The 27,036-nt window shown below is 40.0% G+C and overlaps 1 protein-coding gene across 1 annotated transcript in view; it reads right to left on the reverse strand.

Annotated features, from left to right (window-relative positions):
- Nucleotides 1-27,036, reverse strand: part of LOC126423533 (collagen alpha chain CG42342-like) — a 649,892-nt gene that overhangs the window by 40,636 nt on the left and 582,220 nt on the right. The window contains exons 24-25 of the mRNA XM_050087251.1: nucleotides 19,682-19,816; nucleotides 13,996-14,173 (exon numbers count right to left, since the gene is read on the reverse strand). Of these exons, the coding sequence (XP_049943208.1) occupies nucleotides 14,003-14,173; nucleotides 19,682-19,816 (306 nt within the window). The 3' untranslated portion in view covers nucleotides 13,996-14,002. The remainder of the gene's footprint in view (nucleotides 1-13,995; nucleotides 14,174-19,681; nucleotides 19,817-27,036) is intronic.

A 27,036-nucleotide genomic window follows, 5' to 3' on the forward strand; every position in this document is an offset into this window, starting at 1 on the left:
AAAGGGTCTCAACACACTGCCCTGGAGCACACCAGAAGTTACTTCTACATCTGATGATGACTCCCCACCCAAGATAACATGCTGCGTCCTCACTACCAAAAGGTCCTCAATCCAGTCACAAATTTCACTTTGTACCCTATATGATATAACTTTTGACAATAAGCATAGTAGTGGTACTAAGTCAAATGCTTTTCAGAAATCAAGAAATACTGCGTCTACCTGACTCCCTTGAACCAAAGCTCTCAGTATGTATTTGGGAGGATGATGGTTCAAACCTGCATCTGGCCATCCTGATTTAGGTTTTCTGTGATTTCCCAAAATCATTTAAGCCATATGCCTGGATGGTTCCTCCGAAATGGCACAGCTGCTTTCCTTCTCCGTCCTTCCCTAACCTGAACGTGTGTTTCACTCTGATGATCTCATTGTCAATGAGATGTTAAACACTAATATCCTCTTTCTTTCAATACATTGTGAGAGAAAAGTGGGAGCTGGGTTTCACATGATAGATGTTTTCAGGACCCATGCTGGTACCAGGGGTGAGGTCATTCTGTTGGACCTACCTCATTATGATTGAGCTCAGAATATGTTCTAAGATTCTACACTGAATGGATGTCAAGGATACTGGACAGTGTTTCTGTGGACCACTTCAGCCACCATTCTTGTACATAGGTGTCGCCTGTGCTTTTTTCCAGTGCTATTGGGCACGGCTTTTTGTTCGAGGGATCTACAATAGGTCATAGTTAGATGAGGGGCTAACTCAGTCACAAATTCAGTATAGAATCTGATACAGATTTTTTTGAGATTTAATCAGTTTTAAAGATTTCGGCTGTTTCTCAATACCACTGATTTCACTCATTATTTCAGTGGTACAAGGGTTAAACTGGGGCAATTTTCTTGGGTTTCATTTTGTAAAGGAACATTTAAGCATGTCAGCTTTTGCTTCGCTACCGTCAATTTCAGTTCCTGTCCCATTCACTAGGGCCTGGATGCTAGCTTTGGCGCCACTAACAGCCTTTACTGTAGCACCATGCCCACTTTCTCTGGGGGGGGGGAACCAGTCACAAACAAATAAAATCTTTATAGCACAGAAGAGGTTTATCAGGATCATGAGTAGATGCTCTTGCAGAAATTTATTCAAACTGCTGGGGATCCATAATATGCCACACCAATACAATTTTTCACTTATGTGCTTTGTCAACAAGAATTGTACAGTGTACAAAATGAACAGTGCATACTATGATCATGACACAAGAAGTAAACATGATCTTCAAACAATGAAACTCCGGGTAGGAATATCAACAATTGATGAAAAGAAAGAGTGCTACTTACTGTAAAGAAGCGATCTGTCTTTTCCTACATTGTTAAACATGATCTTCAAAGACACATAAAATAATCTCAGTATGGTACATTATTCAATCTTAATAGTATACAATAAACTTACAGTTCGTATCAAATCAGTCATTGGCAATCTGACTAAATTCAGAAAACAGCCAAATCTTCATCTTTCAGAAAGCTCTTTGTACTCTTTACGTATTTTTTTTTTTTTTTTTTTTTTTTTACAATGTGTTATACTTTGTGAACTGAATTGTAAGCATTACTATATGAAATTATTATACAGCACTGCCAGAAAGTTTTATATATAAATTACAATCTAAGCCTCATAATTTGTTTACATGACTAATGTTACTACTATAATTTTGAGATAGTAACTTAACATTTAGACTTCTCTTATCATGTATCTGTTTACATATGATTTGGATTGTAAGCCTTATGACCATTTACATATGGTTATTACTGCAATAATCTGCATGTTACACATCCTACTGATGCTCTTATGTGAAGGATTCATGGAACTCAAAAATAAATAAATGACTGGTCTATTATCCACTCTTTCTATGATATATATGTATTTATTAAGTCATACATGTTACAAAAATGTATGTGTGCATGTGTGTGTGGTATACTGCAGGGAGGGGGGGGGGAGGCTTACAGATGTCCTCCCAGCTACAGGAGTGATTTCAACCAAACTTGGTACACATATACTTCAAGGTCAGACAACAATTTCTGCGGGATAGTAACTACCTACCCAACATAGTTCTGGAAGTATGACATCATAAACGCTGAGATGCCTGAAAAACTGCTGCAATTTACATGACGTTTAAATTTATTACAAGATGTAAAACTTTGTTTCCGCCGTTTTTTCCCCAACATTTGAGGCTTTAATGAAACAAACTAGTTGCACATGTATTATTCAAAGTATTTTCCATCACTGGGCACTACTTTATCCCATCTTTCAGACAGTGTATGAATCCCATGTCGAAAAAATTTTTCATCTTTTGAAGCGATCCATGAATCAATCCAATTTGTGACTTCTTCATGAGATTGGAAGTGTTGATCAGCCAGGCCATGTGCCATTGATCTAAACAGGTGATAGTTAGAGGTAGCAATGTCTGGAGAATACGGTGGGTGGGGTAGGACTTCCCATTTTAATGTTTCCAAGTATGTTTTGACCTCTTTTGCAACACGGGGTTGAGCATTGTCATGCTGCAAAATCACTTTATTCTGCCTCTCACTGTATTGCGGCCCTTTGTCTTTTAATGTTGTGCTAAGATGCATTAATTGCATTTAATAACAAGTGCCTATGATTGTTACACTTGGTTTTAACACCTCATGGTACACGACGCCAAGCTGGTCCCAGCAAATGCAGAGCATGATATTGGAGCCAAGAATATACGGTTTGGCATCGCTGTGGAAGCCTGGCTGGGATATCCCCATGATTTTTTGCATTTAGGGTTATTGTAATAAACCCATTTTTCATCCCTGGTCCTTTCCGTTTTTGCCTCTGAACTGTTCACAAACACCCAAAAGCCATTTAATATCTTTTGGTTTCAGCTCACACAGGACCCAATTTCCTTCCTTCTGAAACATGCCCATAGCCTTGAGACATTTTAAAATGGCTTGCTGGGTCACTCCTACTAATCGTGACAATTCTACTTGGGTCTGATGTGAGTCTTCACTCAGCAGTGTCTCCAATTCTGTATCTATATCTACATCTACATTTATACTCTGCAAGCCACCCAATGGGGTGTGGTGGAGGGCACTTTACATGCCACTGTCATTACCTCCCTTTCCTGTTCCAGTCGCGTATGGTTCACGGGAAGAGCGACTGCCGGAAAGCCTCAGTGCATGTTTCAATCTCTCTAATTTTACATTCGTGATCTCCTCGGGAGGTATAAGTAGGGGGAAGCAATATATTCGATACTTCATCCAGAAACGCACCCTCTCGAAACCTGGACAGCAAGCTACACCACGATGCAGAGTGCCTCTCTTGCAGAGTCTGCCACTTGAGTTTGCTAAACATCTCCGTAACACTATGACACTTACCAAATAACCCTGTGATGAAACGTGCCATTCTTCTTTGGATCTTCTCTATCTCCTCTGTCAACCCGACCTGGTATGAATCCCACACTGATAAGCAATACTCAAGTTTCGCAAACAAGTGTTTTGTAAGCCACCTCCTTTGTTGATGGACTACATTTTCTAAGGACTGTCCCAATGAATCTCAACCTGGTACTCGTCTTACCAACAATTAATTTTATATGATCATTCCACTTCAAATCGTTCCGCATGCATACTCCCAGATATTTTACAGAAGTAACTGCTACCAGTGTTTGTTCTGCTATCATATAATCATACAATAAAGGATCCTTATTTCTATGTATTTGCAATACATTACATTTTTATATGTTAAGGGTCAGTTGCCACTCCCTGCACCAAGTGCCTATCCACTGCAGATCTTCCTGCATTTTGCTGCAATTTTCTAATGCTGCAACTTCTCTGTATACTACAGCATCATCTGCAAAAAGTCGCATGGAACTTCGACCACTATCTACTGAAGTGGAATGATCATATAAAATTAATTGTTGGTAAGACGAGTACCAGGTTGAGATTCATTGGGACAGTCCTTAGAAAATGTAGTCCATCAACAAAGGAGGTGGCTTACAAAACACTATATACTGTGAAAAGCAATGGTCCCATAACACTCCCCTGTGGCACGCCAGAGGTTACTTTAATGTCTGTAGACGTCTCTCCATTGAGAACAACATGCTGTGTTCTGTTTGCTAAAAACTCTTCAATCCAGCCACACAGCTGGTCTGATATTCCATAGGCTCTTACTTTGTTTATCAGGCGACAGTGCGGAACTGTATCGAACACCTTCCGGAAGTCAAGGAAAATTGCATCTACCTGGGAGCCTGTACCTAATATTTTCTGGGTCTCATGAACAAATAAAGCGAGTTGGGTCTCACACGATCGCTCTTTCCGGAATCCATGTTGATTCGTACAGAGTAGATTCTGGGTTTCCAGAAACGACATGATACGCAAGCAAAAAACATGTTCTAAAATTCTACAACACATCGACGTCAGAGATATAGGTCTATAGTTTTGCGCATCTGCTCAATGACCCTTCTTGAAGACTGGAACTACTTGTGCTCTTTTCCAATCATTTGGAACCTTCTGTTCCTATAGAGACTTGCGGTACATGACTGTTAGAAGGGGGGCAAGTTCTTTCACGTACTATGTGTAGAATCGAATTGGTATCCCATCAGGTCCAGTGGACTTTCCTCTGTTGAGTGATTCCAGTTGCTTTTCTATTCCTTGGACGCTTATTTCAATGTTAGCCATTTATCTGTTTGCTCGAGGATTTAGAGAACGAACTGCACTGCGGTCTTCCTCTGTGAAACAGCTTTGGAAAAAGGTGATTAGTATTTCAGCTTTACACGTGTCATCCTCTGTTTCAATGCCATCATCTTCCTGGAGTGTCTGGATATGCTGTTTCGAGCCACTTACTGATTTAACATAAGACCAGAACTTCCTACGATTTTCTGTCAAGTCGGTACATAGAATTTTACTTTCGAATTCACTGAACGCTTCACGCATAGCCCTCCTTATGCTAACTTTGACATTGTTTAGCTTCTGTTTGTCTGAGAGGTTTTGGCTGCGGTTAAACTTGCAGTGAAGCTATCTTTGCTTTTGCAGTAGTTTCCTAACTTTGTTGTTGTACCACGGTGGGTTTTTCCCCTCCCTTACAGTTTTACTCGGCACGTACCTGTCTGAAATGCATTTTAAGATTGCCTTGAACTTTTTCCATAAACACTCAACGTTGTCAGCGTCGGAACAGAAATTTTCATTTTGATCTGTTAGGTAGTCTAAATCTGCCTTCTATTACTCTTGCTAAACAGGTAAATCTTCCTCCCTTTTTTTATATTCCTATTTACTTCCATATTCAGGGATGCTGGAATGGCCTTATGATAACTGATTCCCTGTTCTGCACTTACAGAGTCGAAAAGTTTGGGTCTGTTTGTTATCAGTAGGTCCAAGATGCTACCTCCATGTGTCAGTTCTCTGTTTAAATGCTTGAGGTAATTTGCGGATAGTGCACTCAGTATAATGTCACTCGTTGCTCTGTCCCTACCACCTGTCCTAAACATCTGAGTGTCCCAGTCTATATCTGGTAAACTGAAATCTCCACCTAAGACTATAACATGCTGAGAAAATTTATTTGAAATGAATCCCAGATTTCCTCTCAGTTGTTCTGCCACTAATGCTGCTGAGTCAGGGGGTCAGTAAAAGGAGCCAATTATTAACCTAGCTCAGTTGTTGAGTGTATCCTCCACCCATAATAATTCACAGGAACTATCCACTTCTACTTCACTACAGGATAAACTACTACTAACAGCACAAACACGCCACCACCAGTTGCATGCAATCTATCCTTTCTAAACACCATCTGTGCCTTTGTAAAAATTTCGGCAGAATTTATCTCTGGCTTCAGCCAGCTTTCTGTACCTATAATGATTTCAGCTTTGGTGCTTTCTATCAGTGCTTGAAGTTCTGGTACTTTACCAATGCAGCTTCGACAGTTTACAATTACAATACTGATTGCTGCTTGGTCCCTGCGTGTCCTGACTTTGCCCTGAACCCTTTGAGGCTGTTGCCCTTTCTGTACTTGCCCGAGGCCATCTAAGCTAAAAAAACGCCCAGTCCATGCCACACAACCCCTGCTACCCATGTAGCTGCCTGCTGTGTGTAGTGGACTCCTGACCTATCCGGCAGAACCCAAAACTCCACCACCCTATGGCGCAAGTCGAGGATCCTGCAGCTCACACGATCGCAGAACCGTCTCAGTCTCTGAAACAGATCCTCCACTCAGCTCTGTACCAAAGGCCCACAGTCAATCCTGTTGATGATGGTGCAGATGGTGAGCTCTGCTTTCATCCCGCTAGCGAGACTGGCAGTCTTCACAAAATAAGATAGCCGCTGGAAGCCTGAGAGGATTTCCTCTGATCCATAGCAACACTCATCATTGGTGCCAACATGAGCGACCACCTGCAGATGGGTGCACCTTGTACCCTTCATGGCATCTGGAAGGACCCTTTCCACATCTGGAATAACTCCCCCCCGGTATGCACATGGAGTGCACATTAGTTTTCTTCCCCTCTATTGCTGCCATATCCCTAAGGGGCCCCATTACGCGCCTGATGTTGGAGCTCCCAAATACCAGTAAGCCCATCCTCTGCGACCGCCTGGATCTTCCAGACTGAGGGGCAACCTCTGGAACAGGACAAGCAGCCATGTCCAGCCAAAGATCAGTATCAGCCAGAGACAGAGCCTGAAACCGGTTTGTCAGACAAACTGGAGAGGCCTTCCGTTCAGCCCTCCGGAATGTCTTTCGCCCCCTGCCACACCTCGAGACGACCTCCCACTCTACCACCGGTGAGGGGTCACCCTCAATGTGGGCAGTATCCCGGGCCGCCACAGCTGTAGTCCAATTGGGGGATGCGTGGGACGAGCTGGCTGTCCCTGACAAACCCCCATCCGGCACCCCACAGTGATGCCCATTGGCAACACCCTCAAGCTGTGTGACCGAAGCCAACACTGCCAGAAGCTGGGAGCGAAGGGATGCCAACTCAGCCCACATCCAAACACAGCAGTCGCAGTTCCTATCCATGCTAATAAAAACTGTTGTGCAAAGAATGTCTAAACTAATCTACAGAGAGCACAAACAATTTGACACAAAATTTAAACGGTTATTAAAATACAAGATTGCCTAGTAAATGCAGTAATGCTGCTACTTGCACACTGCTGACACACTGCTCAGCGGCAGAAGGAGACTACGCAATTTTACACTAATCAGGTACTAAACCGCGATGCTACAACTCTCAAATACTGTAATACACCTGAAATTTATGAACTAAACAATGCAAGTACCCAAAAACACGCAAAGAAATTAAGAATTAAACTATGTAACAAATAAGTGAGCTAAGAGTATACAACTTGCTGCTGGCAGTTGCTTATCCAACGGCGGCAAGGAGCACACCAGCTGTGACCAACCGACACTGGCCTTTCAAAACAAAAACAGAAGACAGACGAATACGCGCATTTACACTATACAGGTACTAAAGCGCGATGCTACAACTCTCAAATACTATAATACACCCAAAATTTATGAATTATACAATGCAAGTACCCAAAAACATGCAAAGAAATTAAGAATTAAACTATGTAACCAATAAGTGAGCTAAGAGTATACAACTTGCTGCTGGCAGAGGATGTGGTCGACCAAGAGCCAGATGGGAAGATAGAGTAATCGAAGATCTTAGGAAGATGGGCTATAGAAACTGGAGAGTATTGGCAACAGGACCGAGAGAGATGGAAGGAAATTGTAGAAGAGGCCAAGGCTCATCATGAGCTGTAGAGCCAAGAAAGAAGAAGTAGAAGAAGAAGCTGGCTGCTGCTTATCCAACAGCGGCAGGGAGCACACTGCATCTTTGAAAACTTTCTCTCTTCCACCTCTATGCCAGTCTATGACATTAAAATCACTGTTCTTGAAGCTTTGAAACCACTCACGACATGTCCTTTCACTAATAGTGTCCTTACCATATGTGCTTGAGAGCATTCGATGAGACTCAGCCGCTATATCCTCCATATTGAAACAAAATAGTAACACCTTCTGCAAATGATGAGAATTGCGCTAGTAAACTGATATTTTCAATCACTAACAACTTTATGATGCAGACAAAAATCAACTAATGCTTGAATGAGATTATGTTGACCGAGATCCAAGCTAAATGCTTGATGCCTGTGATCTGCTTCTTTAGACCGCTACTTGCTGTTGTCGCCACCTATCGGCAAACGGCGGAAGCAAAGTTGTACACCTTGTACTTATTTTCAACTAACTCCATTCTCAACACATTTTTCAGACAGTATCCACATTTGCTGCTGAATGTAGCTGCAAAATTATATCACTGTATGACACACAGATCAGGAGATACGATGTCTTAAGCACAGAGATGCATGAAAAACTGCTGCTTCATGCTAGATGTTTCCATTTATTCACGAGATATTTTGAAGGCAGTATTGACATATGCCACTGAATGTACCTACACAAATACATCACTGTAAGATACATAGTTCAAGAGATATGACATCATAAACATTGAGATGCATGAAAATGCTGTATCAAGCATTAAGCTTTAATACATTTATTCTTTACTACTGAGACACTCACTGAATGAGGTGGCACAGTAGTTAGCACACTGGACTTATGTTCAGGAGGATGATGGTTCAAACCCATGTCCAGCCATCCAGATTTGGGTTTTTGATGATTTTGCTAAATCACTCCATGCAAATGCCATGATGGATTCTTTGAAATGGCATGGTTGATTTCTTTCCCTGTCTTTGACACAATCTGAGCTTGTGATGTACATGTAATGAGTTCAATGTTGATGGGATGTTAAACCCAATCTTCCTTCCTTCCTAAGATACTTGTGCAGTCAAGTGAAATTAAGGATATCCTTGGTACCCGACAGCATGTTTGACAGCTGTCAACTGTCAAGTGCAAACGACTGTAGACAAAAACATTAGCTGCCTAGAGAGCTATGAACAGGCATTGTCACAGAGATGTTTATAAAACTACTTTGTGGACATGTGAAGCAGTTGCAGCTAGCATACAGAAACTGTCCAGGATCACTTTCTTGATTTGGATACTGTACTCATACATTTGTACATTTCTTTGCATGACTGTTTCATAATTTCAAAGAGGTATTCGTGAATACATGGAAATGAATTTTTTTGTTTTGATACCTATAAAAGCATTTATTTTAAAGCTTCTAATACAAAATTGGCAAAATGAATACCTGGGCAATACTGTGTGACACTGTGTTTGTCAGCTGATTTTAATATAAAGTTGTAATGTCAGTAGTTGACCTATTGTATTTTGTGTCATTAATCATCCTGTACTATGTATTTGATGTTGTCTTTCGCTGTAATGGCGTAATAAAAATAAAGTTGTTATTATTATTGTTAGTATTGTTATTGGCATAATAGCACCATCTTCATTGATGTGGTGGAAAAGTCTTGATGAAAATTATTTTTGTGTTTTGTGTTGTGATTATCTGCATCACATTTAAATGAAACTAATTTTCATTGTTAGTGACAGAAGCCATTGAGGGAAATCTGTGTTGGGAAGTGAATTTAAGAACTCTTAAGATCCTTAAAAAGGTTTCTGCAAGATATTTGGTTATTTATTTTTCACAACATATTTGTTGCCTTGCTTCTTCTGAATACACACTTAATGTTAGGTGTGCTGCTCCAGAAGGTAGCTCCATAAGGCAACAAGTAGTGAAAATATGCAAAATAACCCTCCATTATTGTCTTTAGGTCACAAAAAAGAGAGACATTTGTCAGCAAAGGAGATGCTGAACCGTGCTTCTGAATTAGTTCATCTGTGTTGACTCTATTCTGACTTGTTAGCAAACGTCACCCCAAGGAATTTTGTGCACGAAGTTTTATTTAGTTTATGACTATTGTTGTCTCCTGACACTAACAGGTCTTTATTGCCAGATTAAAAAGGCATATTATGAGTCTTTGTGAAATTAAGACAAAAGATTTTTACTGTGAAACACATGTAAACTATATTTCTGTGCTTGCTGTGGAGGATGGCCACACAAACAAATTTGTTACATGTAAACTAGTTAATCTGTCATATGAGCTGCATCTGCAGATATTAACTTTGGACGTTTGGTTGGTATGTTTGTGCTGTTCTCAAATATTAGCTTTTTTTGTTCTGTCCTTGAATGTCAGTGGAAGATGATGTATATAGGTGAAAAGTAGGAAGGGACACAGTATCAATCCTTTCACAACCTCACATATTATATTCTCCAGTTCCGAGGTTGGTCTCATGCCCATGACACAATCTGTAAATACATGAAAAAGGGTCTCCATTAATACCACAGTACTTTAGATTGTCCAGCGGAATTTTTTGATTCACAGGCTCTCAGACTTTGGCAAGGTTACAAAATATACCACCTCAATAATTTATCATATTTGGCTCTGCCAGCACATCATTTGTAAAGTACTGTATTGCTTTCTGTGTGGCGAATCCTTTATGAAAGCTAAACTGTGAAGTAGTTAATAAATTCTGCTCAGTTACATGACACACTATTCTGACATAGGCCACTTCCTTAAATACTTATGAACAGATTTGGAGGAGTGAAGTAGATTTATGATTAGATGTGGTTTGCTTGTGTCCAATTTTATAGGTTGGTTTCACTGCAGCATATGTAAGTCTATCAGAAAATATTCCCCAAGTCATTGATTGATTAGAAAGGTAATAGAAAAATAATGTGATATATTGCTAACAATATCACCATAGCTGGCAGATTTTCTACTTTTTAGTGACCTTATAAATTTTTCAAAACATTAGGTATGGGTGCAGTTTTTCTGCCAATGAATTTCATGGCCAATGCTTTCAAAGAGTCATCATTTTTGCCATACTACTTTTGCGTGATCAGTTTCACTGTATCATCATAGTTGTTAGCTTTTTCTTCAATAATGTTCCAAACTGTTTTTGGATATTTCTTGGAGCATTTAATTTTTTAAGCATGGCTTGTCTGATAGCAAACTGGCAGATTTTACAATACTAGTGATAATAGGGTTGCAGCTTTTGAGTTCTACTTGCAAATGAATTCTAAGAAGAATGATTTCCGGAATGCCTCTGTGTGAGTTCAAGTCTCTCTAATTTTACCTTAATGATTTTTTTGTAAAATATACATAGTAGGAAGCAATGTACTGGTTGACTCATCTAGGAGCTTACAAGTGTGGGGTTACTTAGTTTTTTAATAGTAAGCCACATCATGATACAGAGGGCCTCCCATGTAGCATCTGCCACTGTAGTTGGCTGAACATCTCTGTGACACTTTCATGCTTGTTATTTTTGGTGTTGCTCTAATATATTTTCATCATATGTGGTCTCTGAAATATTTGTTCTGTATAGGCTTCAGAGAAAGCATTTAGTATTGTTTTGCATAATGTCTTGTTATGTACACCAGTTACAAAAATTTTATTATGTCAGTCAATTGCTGGATGGTTACAGTCTCCTCCAGTAATGACAATATGATAGGGAAACTTAATTATTAATGAGCTGAGTTTTTCTATATGGTTTTCAGTTGCAACTTGGAGCTGAGTGGTAGTTAATACAAAGATCCAGTAGTAAGTTTATGAGGCAATTCTGCTCCACACTTCCAATTTTCATGTCCAATCTGAATATAATTTTGAACAGAATACAGACAATTTTGTAAATATAAGTGCTAAGACTGGCAACCAGCTACTTTCTCTGCCCTGCTGAAGGGACAAACAGTACTTGAAAATGATTCAGGTGAATGTCAGGAACAGTGGGCACCTGTTGTTATTGGTGTGCATGAATTCTAGAGTCTTTGTGTTTGTGACAGTGTGTGAAGTATGAACTTTAGTGATGAAGAAAACTTCAGTATTCTCTTAGTGTACAGTGAATGTGATATATATGCCAAACAAGTCAATGAAGTATATGCTGTATGATATCCTATTATGTAGCTTGTATCATAACAATGATAACAAGAGTTTGTGAACTGGTTTAGCAAAATCTTCAAATCAATTCACAAGATTCCCTTATCAGCTTCATCAGTAGCATCATGAAGGTTATTTTTGGCAATAAACCTTATTTTGTAGATTTTATCATACTGTTCAATGATGAAGTTATATTTGTCAACTGCAGACATGTAGATTTGCTCAATATGCATTGCTGGGCAGTATAGTAAAAATTCAGCAACAGTAAAGCATGCATGTGTGGTGTATAATCCTTAATGACTTTGCCATTGGCCTGTAGTTTATCGAAAAGACAGTAACTGTCTGCATTTATGCTGATTTCCTCAGAGGCTTCTTGCCAGAATTTCTTGGAGATGCACCCCTTTTTATACAAAAGAATATGTGTGTGCAGTATAGCCCTGCACATTTTGTTTTAGCACCAATGCAACTACTGAATAAAACATATTTAAGCAATTACTGAATAAAACATACTTAAAGAAATTATATGATGAGGCAATGACATTATTTGACTTGAATCCTCTCCTGATTTCATCCCACTTTATATTTAAATAACTATAAAAACACAGTGTACTAAATAGCACATATCTCACTGCACAATATGAAGAATTATATTCTGGAGGTTTGTAGTTAGCAGTTAAAGTTAAGGAGAAACTTTACAGCATGTTCTTTGCTTTGTGCTTACTCATGTATAGATACTCATCAATATCTATGAAAATCATAATAAGTATTTAATCTGATGCTACATTCTTTGTGATGCTTTCCAAATGTTTTTTATGTTTATGAAGCTGCTTTTTTACTCCTCATTTTCATTGAGATACTGTTTACGTCTTGTTTTATCATAATCATGAAATCTGACCAAAAATAACATTCTATAAAAATTACTGTACTGGCAAAAAATCTATTTAGAGATCAAAACTCATAGCAGTTGAAATGACAGTCCCCTCATGAAACTGGAGCATGAAACAGGAACATGAAACTGGAGCATTAATGGCAACTTTAACATTAATGGTATTGTCATGATAATTCATAACATTTAATTTATTTAAATAAAGGGGATCCCATTTTACTTATAAATGAAAGAAATGTTTGGTTTTAGTAAATGCACAAAAATTTCAATTTCTCCAAATCATAGTTCAATGATTTACTTCACTATGATTATAAACCCTCCACTGACATGTAGCTGTAGCACACCACCACATCCTGCATAAGCAAATGGAAAAGTTCATGGAAATAGGAGCAACAAATGGAGTATGAATCAGCCCAGGGAAAGACAAAAGAAAATGGTGATTTGAGTTACATATATATTTACTGAATGATGATTTGAGTTAAACATATATTTACTAAAAACTGTTACATCATATTATATGATATGCAACAGGTTTCTGGTGTTTCTTCACATTATCAAGTGGTTTTGTGGATTTAAAATAATGCTGATGTGCCTGTGAAAGGATTAGGTAATGCTGCATTATTGTTATTGTTTTCTTTTCAACCGGTTTTGGGATTCTTGTTGGTTCACAGACGTTGTAGACAAAACTTACAATGCACGTTTGTATGTCATGTTTTGCAGTACCATTGCTATTTTCACAAAATAAACTTCTATACATCTTTTTTGGTAATCAGTGTGATACAGGACACAGTGTCTGACCCTATTAAATTTCATCCCATCTCCACCATCCCTAAGTGCAGTGGCAGTGGACTCAGATCTGCTCAGTGATGTTAACACCTTCAGTGGAGTAGAAACAGCATTGCACTATCTACCTTGGCACTTGTATTTAAAATATTACACAGATATTTTTGCAAAAATTTTACTGCTGATATTACCAAACATTATGTCACCAAACTCCTCTTTTCAAGAGGTTTTAAATGCAGATAAAAATATACAAGCATTAGAAGTACAGTTAATTAGTTGCCCCTTTACCTAGTACAATTTTCTGGGAACTTTGTTTTGATGTATTTAATACAAGATAGGAAATCTGTAAATCCTTTCTAATTTATGTAAGAAGAAATTTCCATAATTTTTGTCATTTGCACATAGATATACACTCTTTCCCAGCTATCACAAAATAGACTTACCCATGTGTTAATGTCGGTATCTGGAGGGCTGATTGTTGTAGTTACCATTACCATGCTCCTCGTATTCATCATAATCTTCTTCTCCTTCACCAGGGTCCCCATAATCACTCTCAGCAGGCTCTGCTGTTACTGCAGGAAGATGCGGTGTTGGAGGAGGTGTAACATGTTGTGCATAATCCTGAGAATCCCGTAAAGCAAAGTTGTAATGGAAGTCAGATATGGTTAATTATAGGCAGAGTCAACATGAAGTGGAAAACTATGTTCCTTGCACACAAGTAAGAGACATAGCATTCTTTGATTTAACTTAAGTGTTTGGTTGTGGTGATCATAAAATATCACTGCAGTAGTTGGACCATCGTGAAATAAGAGGAGTTGCTCACAACTAGATCCTCTTGTACTTTAAGAACAAACAGCAAATGTCATTCTCCGTGGTAATGAGAACGACTGTGATGTAGAGTCTCATTGTGGCATGGTTGAATGGGTGTTTGAGTTTGTATTTGTGTTGTCATAGGGATCAAACTGGACCATACTGTTAACTATAAATAAATTGTATGCCTTCTGATATGACAGGCAATTCTAGAATATTCCTGTTTCTCTATGACACTAGCTTAGTAGTGAAGGATGTGGAGTGCAACATAGGCAATGTATCAATTTACCACAGTTCAAGACATACGTTCATGGATTATAGAAAATAAATGGATGCAAAATTACAGTAAGATTCAGTTTTTAACACACAATCCAACTAAGATTGACATTCTGAGTACACGGAATGGGCATTTGTTTAGCAAGTCTGAACAGTCATATTCTTAGGTGTTCAGGTAGACAAGAAGCTGCTGTGGTAAGTGCATGTTCAAGATCTTGTTTAAAAACTGCTATATTTACCATTAGAAAAGTATCTGCAATAACTGATAGTCCAACATGAAAATTAATCTACTTCACTTATTTTCTTTTGCTTATGACACACGGTATTATCTTCTGTGATAACACTTCTCATGCACAAAGGATATTTTTGGTTCAGAAACTGGCAGTTTGAGTAATTTTTGGTGTAAGTTCACCAGCTTCTTGTCAACCCCTGTTCAGAAGTCTGAAAATTCTTCTATTGGCCTCTCAATACATATTTTCTCTAATGACATTTGTTGTTAAGACTAAGAGCTTATTCCAAGAATTGTTAGTTTTCATTCACTTAATACTAGGCAGAAATCCAATTTACATTTGGATTGCAACTCCTTGATTCTTGTGCAGAAGTGGGGAAGTATTCTGCTGTATGCATTTTCAGTAAGCTACCACAAGAATTAAAAAGATCTGAGCAGTAATCCACACACTTTTAAGTCTAAACTAAATAATTCCCTCATGGCTCACTCCTTCTACTCTTTTGGGGGCTTCCTCAAAATAATAATAATAATAATAATTAGCATTTCCAGTGTTATATTGTTGATTCTAGTATATACTCAGCAGTTTTTATATCCTGACTCATTCCCTGACCATGGAAATTTGCTCCTCAATTTGGACCTATGGAACTAGGTGTATAAAAATATATTTAAAAATATAAATAAGTCATAGGAAAATTCAATAAATTGACCACACTGAATTACATATGTGAACATGTGTGAAAATATGATGCAACTGAATTCACATTTTACAATGAATCTGGAATAAGCTAATTGAAAGTGAAAATGAGTAGCCATGGATGAATATAGAAATTAGAATAGTTTGTAAATTGAAAAAGAAACGCTATCTACTAGCAAGAGGAAGAAAATATCCAGTTGTAGGTGTGCTCAGAAAAATTACACTATTATCTCAAGAAAAGATGCGTGAAAAGGTAGGCTTGACTCAGATCATACTGTATTATTCATTGAGATGACACTGACAGGGAGCAACATTACAGGCATAAAAATCCATATAAAAGAACTTCACTAAAGAAAACTTATTTGTGTTTGATAATAAGCTAAATGGGACAAAATGGCCTTTCCATCACTAATCTCAAGTAACACAAATTTTGAAAAATTTTTCAATAGTTTTATAGATGCCTTCAACAAGACATATCAGCCTCAAACAACATGCAAAAAAAAGTGACAAATATATTAAAGTGCATCACTATGGGCATAGAAATTTAAGGTTTAAGGAAAAGGTAGCTTCACAGAAATAATAGAAATGCTGAAAGCTGCAAAACTATTGCCAAATAGGAAGATAGTCTTTAAACACAAGAATGAGACAAAGGGCATGGGATCAGTCATTAAATAATTCACGTGTTCATAACTCTGGAGAGCTAATAGGTGCAAACTGTAACTTATATATATATATAATAGAGGGAAACATTCCACGCAGGAAAAATATATTTAAAAACAAAGATGATGTGACTTACCATACGAAAGCGCTGGCAGGTCGATAGAAACACAAACAAACACATACATACACACAAAATTCTAGCTTTCGTAACCAATGGTTGCTTCGTCAGGAAAGAGGGAAGGAGAGGGAAAGACAAAAGGATGTGAGTTTTAAGGCAGAGGGTAAGGAGTCATTCCAATCCCGGGAGCGGAAAGACTTACCTTAGGGGGAAAAAAGGGCAGGTATACACTCGCACAGGCATTTGTAAAGGCAAAGAGTTTGGGCAGAGATGTCAGTCAAGGCGGAAGTACAGAGGCTAGGATGTTGTTGAAAGACAGGTGAGGTATGAGCGGCGGCAACTTGAAATTAGCGGAGGTTGAGGACTGGTGGATAACGAGAAGAGAGGATATACTGAAGGGCAAGTTCCCATCTCCGGAGTTCTGACAGGTTGGTGTTAGTGGAAAGTATCCAGATAACCTGGACGGTGTAACACTGTGCCAAGATGTGCTGACCATGCACCAAGGCTTGTTTAGCCACAGGGTGATCCTCATTACCAACAAACACTGTCTGCCTGTGTCCATTCATGCAATTGGACAGTTTGTTGCTGGTCATTCCCACATAGAAAGCTTCACGGTGTAGGCAGGTCAGTTGGTAAATCACGTGGGTGCTTTCACACGTGGCTCTGCCTCTGATCGTGTACACCTTCCGGGTTACAGGACTGGAGTAAGTGGTGGTGGGAGGGTGCATTGGACAGGTTTTACACTGGGGGCAGTTACAAGGGTAGAAGCCAGAGGGTAAGGAAGGTGGTTTGGGGATTGCATAGGGATGAACTAAGAGGTTACGAAGGTTAGGTGGACGGCGGAAAGACACTCTTCGTGGAGTGGGAAGGATTTCATGAAGGATGGATCTCATTTCAGGGCAGGATTTGAGGAAGTCGTATCCCTGCTGGAGAGCCACATTCAGAGTCTGATCCAGTCCTGGAAAGTATCCTGTCACAAGTGGGGCACTTTTGGGGTTCTTCTGTGGGAGGTTCTGGGTTTGAGGGGATGAGGAAGTGGCTCTGGTTATTTGCTTCTGTACCAGGTCGGGAGGGTAGCTGCGGGATGTGAAAGCTGTTTTCAGGTTGTTGATGTAATGGTTCAGGGATTCCGGACTGGAGCAGATTCGTTTGCCACGAAGACCTAGACTGGAGGGAAGGGACCGTTTGATGTGGAATGGGTGGCAGCTGTCATAAAGGAGGTACTGTTGTTTATTGGTGGGGTTGATGTGGACAGATGTTTGAAGCTGGCCATTGGACAGATGGAGGTCAACGTCAAGGAAAGTGGCATGGAATTTGGAGTAGGACCAGGTGAATCTGATGGAACCAAAGGAGTTGAGGTTGGAGAGGAAATTCTGGAGTTCTTCTTCACTGTGGGTCTAGCTCAAGAAGATGTCATCAATGTCTGCTCCAGTCTGGAAGCCCTGAACCATTTCACCAACAACCTGAAAACAGCTTTCGCATCCCGCAACTACCCTCCCGACCTGGTACAGAAGCAAATAACCAGAGCCACTTCCTCATGCCCTCAAACCCAGAACCTCCCACAGAAGAACCCCAAAAGTGCCCCACTTGTGACAGGATACTTTCCAGGACTGGATCAGTCTCTGAATGTGGCTCTCCAGCAGGGATACGACTTCCTCAAATCCTGCCCTGAAATGAGATCCGTCCTTCATGAAATCCTCCCCACTCCACGAAGAGTGTCTTTCCACCGTCCACCTAACCTTTGTAACCTCTTAGTTCATCCCTATGAAATCCCCAAACCACCTTCCCTACCCTCTGGCTCCTACCCTTGTAACCGCCCCTGGTGTAAAACCTGTCCCATGCACCCTCCCACCACTACCTACTCCAGTCCTGTAACCCGGAAGGTGTACACGATCAAAGGCAGAGCCAAATGTGAAAGCACCCACGTGATTTACCAACTGACCTGCCTACACTGTGAAGCTTTCTATGTGGGAATGACCAGCAACAAACTGTCCATTCGCATGAATGGACACAGGCAGACAGTGTTTGTTGGTAATGAGGATCACCCTGTGGCTAAACATGCCTTGGTGCACAGCCAGCACATCTTGGCACAGGGTTACACCATCCGGGTTATCTGGATACTTTCCACTAACACCAACCTGTCAGAACTCCAGAGATGGGAACTTGCCCTTCAGTAAATCCTCTCTTCTTGTTACCCGCCAGGCCTCAGCCTCTGCTAATTTCAAGTTGCCGCCGCTCATACCTCACCTGTCATTCAACAACATCTTTGCCTATGTACTTCCGCCTCGACTGACATCTCTGCCCAAACTCTTTGCCTTTACAAATGTCTGCTTGTGTCTGTGTATGTGCGGATGGATATGTGTGTGTATGCGAGTGTATACCTGTCCTTTTTTGCCCCTAAGGTAAGTCTTTTCTGCTCCCGGGATTGGAATGACTCCTAACCCTCTCCTTTAAAACCCACATCCTTTCGTCTTTTCCTCTCTTTCCCTCTTTCCTGATGAGGCAGCCATTGGTTGCAAAAGCTAGAATTTTGTGTGTATATTTGTGTTTGTTTGTGTGTCTATCAACCTGCCAGTGCTTTCGTTTGGTAAGTCGCATCTTCTTAATAATTCGCTTTCCGCATCATGTGTACCCCAATTATTTTTACTAAATGCCCAAAATATTTTCTCTTCAAACTTAAACAAATGACAATGATAAATACTTGTTGATTGTGAATGACTATTGATGAACATTTCATTCAGTTCGATAGAATTAATATCTTGTTATATGGCTTATGCCACATTTGTTTATCACTATATCACATATAAATGTAACTGTGATGTTTGAATTTGTAATATTTCACCTTTAAAATACTTTTCTTGAGGTAATAGTGTAATTTTTACTGAGCTCACCTACAACTGGATGTCTTCTTCCTGTTGTTAGTAGATAATGTTTCTTTCTCAATTTACAAAATGCTCTACTTTCTCTATTCATCCATGGCTACTCACTTTCACTTTCAATTAATTTATTCCATATTTATCTTAAAATGTGAATTCAGTTACATCAAATGTGTACATCACATTTAATATTTCATTCTAATTCCATCTAAATATCATTCTACACTTGCTCTTGTACATTTTTTCTAATTATCTGACATAGTATTGTTCATTTTCATTGTTGGTTTGAATGGAGGTTTTTCTGAGTAATAAATTCATGTGTTGTTTGTATTATAAGATGACCGTGATATTCATGCCTATATGTATTAGAGGTAAAGGAATTGCAATTATGTCTAAAAATGCAGGTTTCATTCATTTGTGTTAGTGTCAGGTCATGCATGTTTTTAGAAAATTATGATTTCCATACCTTTGGAGGTCTCCACCCACATCCTGGAAGCGGAAGCCCATCGGGCCCAAGTGGACATGGAGCATCAAGGCCAGGCACTCCTTGATCTCCTTTATCACCCTTGTCTCCCTTGCGACCACGCTTCCCTACTGGACCCTAGAAACACAAATACAAAAACTTTATTCACCTTTGAGAATCTTTATATGCAATTAGTATCAGTCAAATTAAATAAAATAATAATAATAATAAAAACATACACAAAAGTCATGAAGTTCAAGAAAACTATGTGAGATAGATACAGAGCGTAATTAAGCAAATGAGAGTAAGCATAAATATTTAAATTATAGAGCAATTACAAAATAAATGTGCTACACATATTTAAGTGAATGACAAAGACAATAAATAATTAAACAGATAAATTGAAATAAGCATATGAGACAGCGGTAAAATAGTTATATGGTTATACAAAAAGTCTGTTTTTTATTTATTGTTCATTCTCATAAGAAATTCGGGTCATTTGTCACACACTCAAGGACCCTTGAGCAGAGTAAATTCCTTTACTTTCCATACATTTCACAAGACCTGTTTTAAATTTATTTACTGGCATTGTAGTGGCATTTTCAGGTAATTTGTTGAAGTATGTAAAACCAAGATATTTGTAGCTGTTATGGGTCTTTGCCAGCCTACCATATGGCACATTAATTGTATGTCCACTTCTTGTGTTATGTCCCTGTTGATCCATTGTGGATACAGGACAGTGGCTGGTCAAATATTTACCAAGAAAAAGTCACCAAACATGAACTGACCTGCTTCCATCAAATTTACTTTGTTTCTCTTTCACAAAGACAAGACACTCATAAATATATGGGCTAGTTATGGTCATTACATTTACTACTTGAAATAATATATACATGATCCAAGTAGACTAAGTGCTGCAATCCACCTTATAGCTTTCCTTTGTAATTGAAAACTTATTCCAGCCTATAGAATTACCTTGTGGGCATGCTGTGAGATGTTAACATTATTGATTATCAATCTTTGAAACTGTGAATGAGGTTTAGATAATTCTATGGTTGACTCTTGCATGGATGTGGTCTTATATTGTGGTTATTTTTGTAATAAAGAGAGTGCTATCTCATACAGGTACATGTTATCTGTCACTCTGATCATATACCTGCGTAGGACTCAGCATTTGTGACCCACAAAGACCACATACTAATTTACTTTTATCCTAATTCAGATATTAACCATCAGCAATGGAGTCTTTGTGTAACTGATGTGCATCCCAGTTCACAAGAGAAAACAATTATTTCAGTGTCAAAGTGTGCAGTGTTTCACAATTGACTATTCAGAAACCCACATTCATCAAACACGAAAGTGGCACTCATCAGAGCAGTGCTCCAACATTGGACAATAATGCCAAATAATGGTGCACTACAAAATGTTTGCTGTGTGACTTCATTGTCACTCCTGCTTTGCATGAAAATCTGGTATGTTCTGAGCCACAACAATCCGATCAATCAGATTCAAGATTGTTTGCTTAGCCTGATGTGTCTTTCGTGCCATGTTTGAAATCATTCAACCCATTGCCGGTGCAGCCAGATGTGCAGACTTCTGATGTTCCTACTGTGCTCTCCTCTGGACTTCAAACAGATATAACACATTCATCTGTTATACCCCCACATATGTCATCCTGGTGATCAGCATGACTACCCACTGATGTCACCTCCACATGCCTTAGTGCACTTCCTAAACACCACCATTTTGCACAGACCAAACTACTGTATGGTTCACGATAGCCAAAACCATCCTTACCACATACAATGTCTCCAACGATGGTGCTAAATTTGTTATGCTGCTCAAACAATCAGGAGAGCATGCTGATGTGATAAACGACATTATCTTGCACCCCCCACAGATAACAAGTGCATTGCAACAAAATCTGCTCTTCTTGATCACCTCTCATGGGCCCTGGGAGAGGGCACCGGGAGAATAGCTACAGCAACTGATTTATAATGAACAATTGGGGAACAGGACTCAGTCAAAGCTCTAGTGTAGATTATGTACACTAGTTGATTATCAACTGATGCCGGACCTTATGGGTGGTCAAACTTCTGCCTTAAGAGCAACTCACCATGATTTCCCATGAAAATACATCATTGAATAACAGGCTCAAATTAGCTGACAGAACCTGCAGCACACTCCAACACTGACAATGTGTCACTACCATCGATAATAGCACCAATGCACAAAGATTGCACAACTAGTTTTGACCTGCCCACCATCTCACTGCAGCTGAGCCCAACTGACCCTTATCAGTCTCTGCTGACTGTCACATCACAGCCCCAGCCAAAGACAATGAACTTCATGCAAACACAACAAATTACCAAGCACCTGGTAACTGTGCCCCTCAAACTGCCACAACTTTGTGAGACCAACTTTGCTGGTTTCAAACACAGTTTGGCACTGGTTTCAAACATAGTTTGGCGACACTGCACATAACTGTTGCCCACTTTACGACTACTTAAAGGAGTCACACAGTCTGCAGTAGGCACACCGGACTGAGGAGACTATTCAAGTTGCCTCATCTAACACTGCAATAATGAAGTATCTCCCATGACAGCAGACATTACATCCTCAATCACTCACTCCAACAATATTATGTCATCAATTCTGATTCTGGAGTAAGTACTGCATCTTTGGCCCATCCTCTTAAACCATGCAGCAGTTCCGTTACACAGCTCCATGTGGCAAACGACTCTGCAGTCACCATCTACAGCTATCAGTGCTACATACTGGATCTGGATCTTGAGGATGTGATCACATGGCACTGCCTCATCATGGATGTCAGTCAACGTGTACTCTGCACTGATTTTCTTCATCATGTGTGACTAGGTACATTGATGCTCTGAGGTTGCAGACACTCTGTTGCTAGTGTCATCGGCAATGCCTTTCCAGCAATACAGCACACTCTTACCACATCTCCCTCAGCCAACACACAGTGTCACAGTTCTATGAATGATCCCTGTCATTATCGACAAAACTGCATCACGTCACTCATCAGAATTTGACAATTCCAGCTACTCCACTGTGAGACACAACCAGATTCCCTATGCCTAGAGCAGAAAAATGACACCATACAATGAGCAATCCACAAGATGTCGTAGGGACTCAATACAACAGGGTACGATCTACAAATTTATCAAACAATCTCACAGTGGTCTCGATACGGCACTTGGCAACCACTGAAGAAGTGCCTGTGTCAACACAGACTTCACTCATCAATAAGGTCAGTAAAGCATATTCTGCTCATGTGCTTCCCAATGAAACTCCTTGCTTTCCTGCAACCCCCGTCTCTCTGTGAGTGTTGTTTACAAAGTGCACTATCAGAAACCGAATTGTACACAAGATTATCATCATGCCAGGCCCTCTGTTCTACCACAGACAATGTAAGTTAATTCTGGACAACCTTTGTGCCACTAAGGCATGAAATCTTAAAACCTGATGTCAGAAGACCTTTAGACAGCTAATGGGCTTCACCAATTAAGTTAGTGGCCAGGAAAGATGGGACTGTACATTTATGTGGAGACTACAGGGCTATTAATGATTGTACGATAATTGACAGTTACTCAACAACAAACATTCAGGATTTCACCAACTTTCTCATGGCTGCTTCTGTTTTCAGTGTTACTGACTGCAAGTAAGATTACCTGCACATATCAATGAGTGCAGAAGACATTAACAAGACAGCAACTACCATGCCTTTCCGCTTCTCTGAGTTCCTCTTTATGGCATTCAACCTCAAAAACATGGCTGAAATCTGACAATGATGTATTGATGATATTTCATTTAAGTTCCCTTTCTGTTATGCATTCCTTGATGCATCCTCATTTTTCCGCAGGCAAGGACATACATGTATTACATCTTGAGCAAGTTTTTGATGACAAGCTGATAATGATGTTATGATTAACAAAGAAAAATGCCAACTTTGGCAAACTGAAGTTATCTTTCTCAGACATGTCATCAATGCCATTGACATTTGTCCTATGCCACAGCAAGCTCATCAGCTGCCACCACCGCAGGACCTACAAAAGTTACGTCGATTCCTATGGATGATTAATTTCTATCGCTGTCACCTTCCACAGGCAGCCACCATTCAGCCCCACTCACAGAGGTTCTCAAGTGCAAAACTACCATTAGTAAACATAAGCTGGCAGGGCTCCCTCACACAAAACATATCTTTGACCAGCTTAAAGACAGCCTTGCACATGTCACAGCTTTGGCTCACTCACTTTCTCTTGCTCAACCCATTATTACATCCGACATGAGTGATTTCACTGTTGGGGCAGTATTCCTTGAGAAAATGGCAGGTTTAACATGACCATTTCAATTTTATTCATATAAACTAATAGCTTCATAGAATAAGTGGTATATCTATGTCCATGAACTTCTTGTAACAATATTACAAAAGGATAGTTGCTAAGCATCATATAGCAGATATGATGAGTCACAGATACACACACAAAAAAAAAAAAAAAAAAACAGTCACACAATAAGCTTTCAGACAACAAGATCTTTGTCAAAAACAGACAAAACACACACACACACACACACACACACACACACACACACACACGACCACAGTGGACTGTGCTCATCGGTATGTGAGATGGCCTTGTTGCCTGAAAGCTTATTGTGTGACAGTCATTTTGTTGTGCCTATCAGAGACTCAGCATCTCTGCTATATGTTGAGTAGCAACTATAATTTTCATAGTATTCTTTCATTCCATCCTGGATTTTTCACGAATTTCTTGTGATTTATGAAGCGGTACACCAGTTGAAAGATGATGTGAAAAGCAGACCACTAGTCATTTACATGGACCACTGACTGCTGGCAGACTCAATCTGAAATCTGTCAAAAGACACGTGACCCTTGCATTCCCACCACCTGGATTCTACTTCACAGTTTATGACCCATGAAGGGTGTGGACAATGTTGTTGCAGATTGTCTCTCATGGATCAATGTCACCCCTACACAAATCAACTATGATAAGTTCACAGAGGCACTGGTCCAGGACCAGGACCATCCCACTACTAGTCTCAAACTTAAACATGTCCTGATACCAGTTATGACTAGACAGATATTGTGTGATGTGTCACAAAATTGAACTCACCCAATCACCCATCAGCTGCTTCAGAAGATTATCTTCAGACAGTTTGACAAACTGCCACATCCCAGTATGTGCCCCAATGACATGCCTTGTTATGTAGCTGAATATTAAGGAAGATTGCAAAAAGCGGACTTGGCACATATGCCATTTCAATGGAGTAATGTGGTTGCGTCATATGCAACTGCCTCTTGGTTCGAGATTCCACAGGGGTGATTCCAACGTGTGCATCTCCAACTGGCAGGACCTCTCTCCTTGAGTCCAAAGGTCATTGATACATTCTTCCTATCATCAACCATGTACCATGGTGAGCACAGGCTATACCTCTCTGGGACATCACTGCATATTCAACTGCCAGGCTTTCATTGATGCATGGATTTATGGGTTTTGATACTTTGTGTCTATAACCACTCATCAAGGTTGGCAATTCAAATTGGACCTGTTCAGCAAACTATGCAATCTTTGCAGCACTCATCAACATCAGACATCTGCCTACCATCCACAGAACAATGGGGTTGTTGAAAACTGGCACTGTACCTTGAAAATGGTACTCATGTGCTATGGAGGACAACTGACCTTAGGTGTTGCTAGTGTACACTCAGCACACAAACATGACTTGGGGGCTTCTTTGGCAGAAATCCTGTGTTGTGAAACGTTTTCCTTAGCAGCTGATTTTGTGCATAAACAACCACTTGTCAGAGCCACAGACCTACCTGTCCTTGTCACACACATTAAGTGTCATATGACATGCTTCCACATCTCTCCCCCACAGCTGCACAATGTGCCAAAAATCTTCAAACATAAAGTGCTGGCCAGTTGGGATTTCATTTTACTCCATGATGACACAATCTGGTCAGTTTTTCAGTCACTGCACATGGGACTGCACAAGGAACTTAAATGAGGCACTCTTTAGAGATATTACTGAGCAGCAAGCCTACAACAGGCCACTTGGATCCTGCACGAGGACTTATTCACCGATGATGCACTGCTTCCTTTATTCCAGTCAGCTCCAACCCCTGCCCCTCAGCTGGGCAGGCCAACAGCACACATCATTGCTGCCAGTTATTTCACAGTATACCTCTATGTGCAAAACTTTCTGCCTGATATCCTTAATGTCAAATTAGTTGAAAATTTTCTGGTTGTCAAAGGACAACACCTGTAGCAGTGTGCTAAGGATGGCTTCATTGCCTTTCACTTCACATGTACTTGTGACCTGCCAAATGTTGTGGACTCAGCCACTATTATGTCACGACTATCACCAGATGGCTACTTCATTATTATAGTACCCAGAATATCACATCTGCTCAGATTCTTTTCTGACAATTCTGATGCTTAGACCCCACAAGGAAACCCTGCAGACTTCACTCCAATGACCATTGACTACAACTACTTCTGCTGTGGCTAAACTGATAACCTCCAGTACATCTTCAGGACTATCACCTCTTTGTAATGACAAGGGAAATGCTCTCACTTATGGCCACCTGATACCAATACAGCTTTGACTAACATCTGCTACGAAGCAGACCATGCTTCTCCTGCCACACGTATGTCATACTGTCTGAGTGCTCCACTATACTGGTGGTCGAGGGGTGGGGGTGGGATGGGGGTAGAGGAGGGAGGGAGGCTCTGTGTGGATGCCACGTGAAATACTAACCTTGCTATCAACTGTGGTATTGTGCAGGTGATCTTTGGAACTGGGAACGTGCTTTAGTTTGTTCTGTCACTGTCTCGTGTGTAGACATGGTCTTGTATTTCAATTATTTGAAAAATAAAGAGAGTGTTATTTCATACTGGGACATATTATTTGTACCCCTGATCCTATCGTGAGGTAGGATTCTACAACCCTCTACTAGTATCACATCAATAAGGCGGGACTGGAAGAATATAAAATATGCCTAAAACTGAAGTTCTTTACTGACACAGCTCCTGAGCTTGTACAGAAGACAAGTCACATGGACTAGTCTGACACATAATTTCCCTGTGTGGGTATGCAAACTGTGGTATCACTGCCAGACACCACACTTGCTAGGTGGTAGCCTTTAAATCGGCCGCGGTCCGTTAGTATACGTCGGACCCGCGTGTCGCCTCTGTCAGTGATTGCAGACCGAGCACTGCCACACGGCAGGTCTAGAGAGACTTCCTAGCACTCACCCCAGTTGTACAGCTGACTTTGCTAGCGATGGTTCACTGACAAATTACGCTCTCATT

Source organism: Schistocerca serialis, chromosome 1, assembly GCF_023864345.2.
Source record: "Schistocerca serialis cubense isolate TAMUIC-IGC-003099 chromosome 1, iqSchSeri2.2, whole genome shotgun sequence".
Lineage (NCBI taxonomy): Eukaryota > Metazoa > Arthropoda > Insecta > Orthoptera > Acrididae > Schistocerca > Schistocerca serialis.